The sequence below is a fragment of the Cottoperca gobio genome, chromosome 19 (assembly GCF_900634415.1).
Source record: "Cottoperca gobio chromosome 19, fCotGob3.1, whole genome shotgun sequence".
NCBI lineage: Eukaryota > Metazoa > Chordata > Actinopteri > Perciformes > Bovichtidae > Cottoperca > Cottoperca gobio.
The window spans coordinates 1,931,769-1,941,901 of record NC_041373.1 but is presented as its reverse complement, the minus strand read 5'-3'; the positions used below and the strand labels follow the sequence as shown (position 1 = coordinate 1,941,901).

At 40.8% G+C, this 10,133-nt stretch overlaps 1 protein-coding gene across 2 annotated transcripts; it reads left to right on the top strand.

The window, feature by feature from the left end:
- Positions 1-5,864: 5,864 nt before the first annotated feature.
- LOC115024206 (zinc finger protein 84-like) lies at positions 5,865-9,585 on the top strand. Of its 2 annotated transcripts, none has more exons than XM_029455567.1 (3): positions 5,865-5,896; positions 7,029-7,338; positions 7,530-9,585. In XM_029455567.1, the coding sequence occupies exons 2-3, from the start codon at positions 7,101-7,103 to the stop codon at positions 8,843-8,845; spliced, it is 1,554 nt and encodes a 517-aa protein (XP_029311427.1). In that variant the 5' UTR covers positions 5,865-5,896; positions 7,029-7,100; the 3' UTR covers positions 8,846-9,585. The 2 variants fall into 2 exon arrangements, with proteins under 2 accessions (XP_029311427.1, XP_029311426.1); XM_029455566.1 differs by lacking the exon at positions 5,865-5,896 and adding an exon at positions 5,903-6,172.
- Positions 9,586-10,133: the final 548 nt, after the last annotated feature.

Here is a 10,133-nt window from a genome sequence, read left to right as displayed (position 1 = left end):
GTTACTGCGGGTATATTTGGTCATATCATTTTTTTTTCTGATCTGATCCCATGTTTCCTCTTAAATATTTGTTACTGCAGTATGCTGTTAAGACAACGTCAACACTTCCTGTATTCGTTTCAAATGAGAAGCCCTCCAGCATTTCCTAGTGCCTAAATGATACACCATATGGTGCTTCATTGTAACAATATGCTTAGTTGACATGCCCATGACAGGCACCAGCAGTTTATCCTCCTATGTTTCCCCCGGCCAACCTTTATTTGTCCATGGCAACCACCAGGGGGTAATTGGGGGCAGCACTGGCACGTATGCCTCTGTTTTCACAGGGTTCTTTTTTTTCTATCAAAGGGTTTCCTTAAAAGTTAAGCAGATCAGAGACCTCAGACTAGGTGGTGAGTAATGCACCATGGCCCTGTTTGCCACCTATAGCCGCTAACTGAAGGTCCGCCTCCGGAGCTGCCGTCCCTTCCTCTCGGCAAAGTAGCCAGAGTCCTAGCAGCGGGGACTGAGGCTGAGGGAACTGAAAGTCCTTCAGAGTGGAATACAAACTCCTTAATGATGTACTAATGGTTATTAGTTCATGCTGAATTGAACATTTTATATATAGGTAGTTGTCTGTACAGTAGGACTTTCTCCAGTTAGTAGCGTACCGCAGAAGTTGACAGCACATCCTATCACAACATCAGCTCTCAGAAGCTCAAGGTTTACACACAAATATGTCCAAAGATTGTCACATCCTATTTTAAAACATAGGTACAACAGCTGTATCATGTATTTCCTCAAACAAAAAGTTAGAAGGAATCAAATTTCAGAACAACTTTAAGGCTCTTTCACCGTGGATGGGCAGAGTGCTATATAACAATATGCTCAGACCTGGCACGTCGTTGTTACATGATCGTGGTTGAACAGACATTAAGACAACCACAACACAGAACTCACTTCTATAATGTTTTGGTGATACAACAATAACAATTCACTTTGCATTGTGCTTAGGATCTGCAGAGATGTCTGAAGTGTCAAAGTAAAGTAACTCAGAAGACTTCTCTTGACAATAATTCCTAATAGTGGGAGAGAGACAAGGAAAGGACAAGGGGCAGGGACAGGGTGGTCCATAAAACATCACATCTATCTCAGCACAACTAAGTTTGCCTGTGCATTCAATACATATGCCAACAACATGCACACTTTAGATACACTGTGTGTGTGTGTGTGTGTGTGAGTGTGTGTGTTTGTGTGTGTGTGTGTGTGTGTGTGTGTGTGTGTGTGTGTGTGTGTGTGTGTCTCCTCACCTGGGCCATGGTGTTCAGCAGGACTTGGGCTGGCTCCTGGTCCTCAGCATGGCTTGTGAAACCTCCGGTTGGTTCTCGGTGGAAGATGTTGGGGTTTTGATGATGAGGGGGTGTGGGGGGAGTTCACTTCACACACACACACCTTAGGATTGTACCACTCGTGTCTCTGGTGTGTTGCAAACTCACACGCTCGCACACATCACCTCCTCTTCCTCCTCCTCTTCTGTGACAGCACCGTCCTCTGAAACGCTTGCTCTTGGAAATACAGTACTCCTCTTTCTTTTTCTTCCCCTTCCTCTCACTCTTCTTCCCTCTTCCAACCTGCATGCAATCTCCTCTTTGTGTCCTTTCAGCTGACACAGAAGGAGAGAATATGTCAGAGGAGGTTATATCCTTTAATTTCTGTCCTTCACGCTCCTATCTTCCCTGCTTCAGTATCTCGTTGGTTGTAATCTGGGCTCACACCATACACTGCCTCTCCTTTTCTTCCTCCTCTGGCTTGCTCTGCTCTCTCTCGCTCTCTCTCTCTCTCTCTCTCTCTCTCTCTCTCTCTCTCTCTCAGCGGCTCCCCCTCCTCCTCTCTCCTCTAAAACCCTCCTGCTTTTCCCCTCCCTCACTGTACACAGCATTAGTGAGAGACAGAGGGGAGGGGAGGGGTGAAGGGATCAGAGGGATAGAGTGTGTGTGTGTTTCTGTCTGTGTGCACCATGTGACCTGATAGTGTAGTAGGATTCCCCCAGCAGCTGTCGCACTCATTCCTTCATAGTGCTTCACTATGAGCTTCATACACTTCCATTGATGACCTGTGTTGGTAAACTGTCGGGGCAGGCAGACTGCGTCCCTACTGTAGGTTTAACACTTCTATGGTCTAAAGGCTGTTCAACATGTATCCACCATGATGAGGTCAAATGTTTGAGGAAAGACTTTTGGGATATTTATAGAGCACAACAGACACATTTAAAGCTGCACTAATCAATATTTTCATAATAACAATGGATCCAATGACTATGTGTGATGTGAAAGGGACACTTATAGTGACAAACCCACAAAGAATCATCCCACAACTCTGCTTTCCTCTGCTGTAAGTCTAGGTAATACTCTCCGGCGGACGCATACACGGTCAGCTGCGGACAACATGGACGCGTCGTACTTCGGACTACGTTCTGGAGTCCACTTGGAGTACGCGTTCCACACATGCGCTGTACATCGCTACACTACCACTTGTAGAGTTGGTGTGGGCACAACACATTGGAGGTAGGCGAATGTCCGCACATACACCCTCTGCTGACGAAATGTACGTCACATGGACCCGAGCCGCCCCTCACTGACTGTCGCATCTCACGGATGCAGAATCTGTCATTTCGGATGTAGTGTCCTTCAGTTCATTGTTTTGGCTTTCGGCCTACAACTTTACTGTTGTGGTAAAAACCCACTGAACACAAACAACACATTTGGTCTTATTTTGTAGTTCTTTTACACCATTTCTACAGCTTATATCAGTGAACCCAAGTAATGGCTGCGATCTGGAAACATGGAAACATCGCTATAACAAAGTCCAACACAAGCAGACACACAATCAGAAAGGCTGTAAACAAGAGTTTATCGAGACCTAAACCACTTTATTTGGAGATAAAATTGAAGGTGAGCGCAGGTAAAATGTTGGTAATAAATACTCATTACACAGGAGAACTGTATACATACAACTACGGTATGTACAGTAGGTCTAATAGGAAGTGGGTCTTTATACTGTGATTTATGTTTACAATCAACAGTTTGCTTATAATTTGACTTTTCAGAATTTCTCTGTTCTTATAAATGAATCTGGTTCATCTGTGGGTGTATTTACAGCCTGTACGGTTGTTCTGCTGCTCGTGTTCGATGCCCTGACTGAATTGTTTTATTGTTGCTGTATTCCCAGATCAAATATTTTCTTGGTGAGGACATTGGAATCATTAATGAAGTGAATGATGGCCAAAAATAAAGAAACATTTTCACACCAAGTCTAAATTTACGTGCCAGATATTTTCACGAAACAGCCGGTAGTTAAATCCTGGAGTTCCTATGACCTACTTTGTCATGGAAATACATCTTTGAAGATGTGTTGTTTTCCCCAATTTTATTAAGATTGACATTGAGGCAACAGCAGGAGTTTAGCATCATTTAGCAGGTTGTGTGTTATCGTCCACAGGAGGAGGTCACACATAACAACGTACACTGTCAGAGAGAGATCAATAACAAGGACAGGACAATGAAACACAAACTTTCTTTTTCTTTTGTTAAAAAGAATGAAAAGAGAAATTAAATCAGAGCTTGGAGCCGACGGAAGACAAAGAATTGTAAAATCTAATCTCAGACTTGATAAACTGTAAGCATTGTTCAAGTTAGAAATGTTGTAAAAGTAGAAAAGTTGTAATAATCTGGAATTATCCTTTAAAAGTTTGTTTTTGACTGAGGCACAGTTATACTTGACTGTATGGCTCCAGAATATTCCCAGTAATTGTTCCCTCACACATTTCCACCTTGTGGGGAAATCTTTTCAACAGCATTTAGACCACGGAACACTTAGTATACTAAAATCAAGAATAAACTACTAATAGTACGTCTGCTGCTACAAACGAATCATAGTCGTGACTGGTGCAAATGTCATCAGGAGGTTGTATTAAAGAATTCAGTTTAAGGGTCTCCTTTTGACAACTAGTGCAGTATTGATCAATTGTACAATAACTATATAATCAATCAGAGTACATCACATCAGATACAGACAAAGTAGTTGCATTGACTTGAAAAGCACCTGACAGAAACATTGTTATTTATTAGAAAAATACACATGAGAGACACAGTAACACACACACACACACACACACACACACACACACACACACACACACACACACACACACACAAACACACACACACACACACATACACACACACACACACACACACACACACACACACACACACACACACACACAGTAATTCTATCCTTGAGGAATGAGGAAAAGGACATCCTGCGGTGCTTCCCTTGAGCTGTATAGCTGGAAACTCCCAGCCCACAACAACAGGAACGGGCAGGCTAGCCCGCCACATCGGCCCACTGTTCTCCACTTCACAAATCACTCCTACTATATCACTCCTGTGTGCACACCAGCTTAGTGCTCACAGGCACATGGCCCATGGAAATTAACATCCACCAGATTTAAATTTAATGCATGGCTTTTCTACTGCTGATTTTTTACTAATTCTGGCTACTGAACATGTTAGCCCTGAACACATCCTCAACCTTTGGTGTTACTCAGTTTAATTGCGCCGTATTTTAGCAACCTATGAGTTTACCAGTGAATTGTTCTGTGCATCACAGAGTAATCTCAGAAGCTTGGGATAGGTGTGGAAATGCTGCTCAGGCCAGAGACTATGAAAGGTTGATGCCACCCTCTAGTGTACACATGGATTTGACTGCACATAGACTCAATGGATCTCGTCAACAAAGTGATCATAGATTAAACTTCTGACATTTAGAGCCACGGGTCCAAATCATGCATTTAACTATCATACATGATGAGATGATAAGAGGATAAGAGATGATGGTGAGTGAATAAGATTGTAATTCTATATATGCAGTTAATCACAACCTTTTCACATACCCCTGTCCTATAAGATGAACCCTTTATCAATGTTCCAAATGTGCTCCATTGATTTGAAACTGGATGTTATTCAACATCATTAACAAAATGTTGTCATTCAATTGATGTTTAGGTTGGTTTGGTCAAGTTTGCATTTATACTACCAGTGGCAAAAGCTAGGCATTTAAACGATTACTTTTAACTAACTGTTTCAACTCTTTTTCTGTTACTTTATTTGCTATTTATTTCAAACATTCAATCAATTACTATGCAATACTTTTCACTATCTATTTACATTTTTCATTCATTACTTTAAGATAGATATTTCAACAATTTATCCATTACTTATACTTATTTATTAACTGTTTCTTTATTACCTATAGCTTACTTCTTCTCTGCTCTCTAAATAACTCATTTTCATGTACTCTCAACCACAACAGGTGGTGTTCAGGTTGAAGTAATGCAGTGTTGCTGCCACCATGTGGAGATACAGTCTACTCAGTTTATAAGGATCAGAATCAGAAATAGCCTACTTTATGAATTACTCACATTCTAGACCTAAAAAAATCTAAACGGAGACATTTTAAGAAAACTAGAAATTAGAAATAAGTAGTCAATGCATTTATAACAGCAATACATATGGATAAATAAGAAATATGTAAAAATAGGTTTACAACAATATATAATAACAGTGTAAATAGTAATAATGCTGAAAATGGGATCTGTGATTAAGAGTGTTAGAATGCAAGAATAGTAGACTATATATAATAATAAATAAATAATCAATAAATGCATTAAAAGATTAAACCAGAGTATTGCACCGTTGTATTATTATTGCACTGATGTGAAATATTTCTCAGTATGTCTTTTTATGTCATTAATGAGTTATTGAAAAGTGTTGTGTTGCCTCCTGGTTATATTTGATCACCTGCTGCTGCAGACTGCCTCACAGAACACTATGCTGGAGGTGAACAGCAGGTGGAGGTAATGTCATTGGCAGCCTACAAAAAATGGCAAACGAAGAAGAAGCTGGAGCCTCTGCAAGCTAACGCTATGTTTTTAGCATTACGACATTGCGCAACATAGAGCTGGCCAGTTTGCTGTGGAGCTATTAATGGCTGGCAAATCTGTCTCACCTTATTACACTAAAAATAGCCGTCTACAGTTTGTGTTCTCCAGTTAGCAGATGTTTCATATCAAGCAGTTGTTTATATGAACCGTCAGCTCAGCTTGAAAAGAAAGAGTCACACTGTCAGCAGGGTAAGCCCGACATGCACCTGGTATTCTGGTTGACAGAAGATTAGATAATATTAGGTTGGCTGTTTGAGGTAACTTATTGCAGATATCTCCGACATGTAGCTACAGTTTCAGTCAAAGTTCTTGCACTTTGTTTCCTTGGTTGCCACTAAACGTTCATACATAGCCGCTAACGGTCCCAGTATAAATTTCTAATGCACTTAAAGCGCCATACATGCTGTTCAGGCTGTATATTAACGGGGAATAAAAGCTTTACGTCAATATAACGTTTTAATGACGTGAGCCATATGATGCATGTATGAAATAGTTGATTAAAGTAGCAAACAAAGTAAAGTATCTGATGTAATATTTTGTATTTTCTAAAGTAGTTTATGAAACTAAATCTTTAAATAATGCACCTCCAGTAAATCTAAATGTGCAGCAGAGTTATTTATTGTCTGTACATCTCTGTTTAAAATCCCCGTCAGTATATTTTGTAGTGATATCATGGGACCAGCTCTATTTGTGAATTCATTCTTTTCCCTGATTAGGGGAGAGTGGGGTAAGATGAGACAATGTTTACTTAAGTTGCCCTCTAGGCAAGGGGAAATGAGATCGAGTTCAATGAAAACATCTACCCATATTTCAGGGTGTCTATCTATCTATCAAATTAAATTATAAGAATATAAAATTTAAACAATGACTAAGGATAATCTATAGCAATACTGGTCTGATTATCCTTTCAGAAACTGAAACCACAAAGATTACTGAGCTGAGCCAATTTCTGTTTATGCAATCGCAACAGATAATTCTTGACTGTTTACCACAATCCCATTTATTTTAATTATGTATTACTTTTTTATAATGTGTGTGTTTGCAGACATGCCCAGAGCAAGGTGGGATCTGAGGACACAGAAAGTCCACGAGAAGTGACGAGGGGGCTTGAGGGCTCATGTCACAAACACTCACACGCCTTGACTCTCACTTTGGACATCACCTCAGCATGCTGAAGACAGGAAGGATGGAGCTGCTGAGAGCACTCGTCAGCGAGCGTTTGTCTGCAGCTGCAGATGAAATCTTCAAGATTGTAGAAAGAACAATTGTGGAATATGAAAAGAAAATGACCTGTTCAAAGTGGGTGGTGGACAGCCACCACAGACTGCTGGATGTTGCCATGTCCCATAGTGAAGGTGAGTTTATCAGAAGTTTGCTTTCTCTACGAAATCATGAACTGAATCATGTGTGCAGTTTTCCATGATAGAGGTCATCACCATATGTTGAGGTACTTATGAGAGGAAGATAAATACAAATAAAAGGAATGTTCAAAAACAGTAGAGACCGCCTGCCTGTCAAATAAATGTTGTTTTCTCCTCTGCCACAGACTCTCTCCATATGTCCGACACAGTGAGGTTGCAGTCTGGTCAGCAGCAGCCTGCTGCCAGTGTGAACGTCAGTGTGTGCTGGGAGGAACCAGGTAATGCCACGTCAGAGCGTCCCAACATGAACAACACTCATTCAGACTGCTCTCCTGCCAGTGAAAAGGACCACAGGGACCAGGAGATGTTGATTAATATTGAAGATAATGATGTGAAGCAGGAGTGTGACCTCAACATGCCGTTAAAGATCCTCAAAGTGAAGAAACCGTTCAAATGTCCTGTTTGCATGAGCACTTTTTCTTCCAAAAAGACGATGGTACGTCACATCAAAAAGCATCCAGAGGACAATTTGTCACTTTACCAGTGTCAGTTCTGTGACCGCTACTTCTGCCACAAGTCTGAATTCATCATTCACACCAGAACACACACAGGCACCAAACCATACAAGTGCCAAGGCTGTGAGAAAAGCTTTGACGAGAGGGATAGTCTGCTTGTTCACAGACAACAACACACTGAGGAGAAACCATATTGGTGTTTAAGTGAAAAGGTGGTGGCAGAAACTCACCTCAGATCAGCTGCCATTAAGATTAAAGAGCTGGGCTGCAGACAGGAGGATTGTGGCATTAAGACATTTCCACTTACATTCACTCCCTATGATAAAAGTGAGTTTGATCAGGAGTCTCTGCAGCCCCTGTGTCTTTACCAAATCCAGACTGTTGCTGATATAGATAAAGACTCCTCGGCTGCAGTTACAGGTGATCACATGAAAGCTGAGCCTGCTGGAGATGATGGAGTATCAGACAGTACCACAGATGATCAGTTGCTGCTTTCAGTGAACCCGAGTGAACAGGGTGAAGATGAGACTGAGCCAAAACGTCTCAACATGAAAAATATCCTGCCGAGAAGACCTTCAGGAAAATCCACCGAGCTCATCGTTCAGTTTGAAGCAGGAACAACACAGAAACCTTACAGGTGTCCTTGTTGTGCCAAATGTTTCTCCTTGAATAAGACTTTAATAAGACACGTGAGGATCCACACGGAGGACAAACAGTATCAGTGCCAGTTTTGTGGGAGGAACTTCTGTCAGAAGTCAGATCTGGTCAATCATACGAGGATACACACAGGAGAGAGACCATATCACTGCCAAGAATGTTACAAATCATTTGCACAGAAAGGCAACCTGGTGGTTCACATGAGGAAACACGCAGGAGATAAACCGTATCAGTGCCAAGAGTGCAGCTGTAGCTTTAATCAGAGGTCCTCTTTGGACTGTCACATGCAGAACCACAGACTGTGTGAGGAGTTCACAGCTTTGTCTTAAGTCTGGCCATCAAACCTCAATACTTTTTAGTGTCTGTAGCAACTAAAGTACTGAAAACTGTGATTGAATGTCTTGTCTGTCTTGTTTACTAATTCTATGATTATATAATTCTGATTGAAATCAAACTGACCACAAGGTCCAGAACTAAAGTCCTGTTTCCTGACGAGGCGTGTCACACAGTGAACACATTAAAGCACCATTCACACAGCTGCAGGGTGTCAGCAGGAGAGTTCTGTTTCAGACTCCCAGTAGTTGCTGGTTGTTAGTAGTTATTATTCACATATCTTTAACAGAAAAAACCCACTCCTGATCTTCTGTGCATGATTGTCTGAATATTTCTCTGTACCACGTTTAAAGTCAGTCAACTGTTCCTGGTGATCATTACTGCAGCCTGTGTCTGTGATAAAGTTCTTGTCCTGCTACTTGTGTTTAAAAAATATTCAGTATTTGAAAGTTTTGGCTTTTATTAATGAATAAAAGGAGAAACCAGTATTGTATCAGTAATATATTCCTAACCAGCCCTATTTGACACGGCTGCTATCACCTGTAAAGTCCCTCTGGTCACACTGATGATGTCTAATGGCTAATGTCTCAGTGCTGTTGATAGATTGTCAGTGTGGCGAGTCCCAAGCACCCACAGGTGCTGGGTGTTAGTAGGACCCAAATAAAGAAATGTGTCAAAAAGTCTAAATGTTATCCTTCTACTTTGTCATTGTCATCTTTAGTGGTTATTTGCATAAAAAGACTTGAATTGAAATGATTAGGAGATAAATGATTGTATTTTTATTTAATTATTTGCGTTGATTAAAAAACATCTTGGTATTCAATAGTTTAAATTATAAGCTGCTTCCGGCTTGTGTTGGGAAATGTTTCCCTTTATACTATCTATTTTATATTGCTATGAAAACATCTCCTTCAAACTACTTTATGTATTCAAGTCCGTACTGTTCACACATCAACACCTCCAGTAATCAGCGCCGCAGGACAGAGAGGGCGGGGCCAGCCCACAAATCAGCTGTCAAGTGTCTCATGTTATAAAATGTGCAGTGTCACAGTGTGTGTGTGTGTGTGTGTGTGTGTGTGTGTGTGTGTGTGTGTGTGTGTGTCTAAGGAATCTGTATAGTATTAAAAGGTTTTTACTCATTATAAAATGATACAATTGTCTGGCTGTGTTTTGTAATTATTTTATTTTGTCTCAGCGCTTGTTTAAGGAAAGCTACTTTGAATACAAGCTGCTGACACAGAATATGACATTTATCATTTTAAAAATTGAAGTCAAATGTAATGA

Bases quoted from the DNA above. Each gene is read 5' to 3' on its own strand.
- LOC115024206 (XM_029455567.1), top strand. From the start codon at position 7,101: ATGTCACAAACACTCACACGCCTTGACTCTCACTTTGGACATCACCTC. The intron at 7,339-7,529 runs GTGAGTTTATCA...CCTCTGCCACAG, and splicing joins TGCCATGTCCCATAGTGAAG to ACTCTCTCCATATGTCCGAC.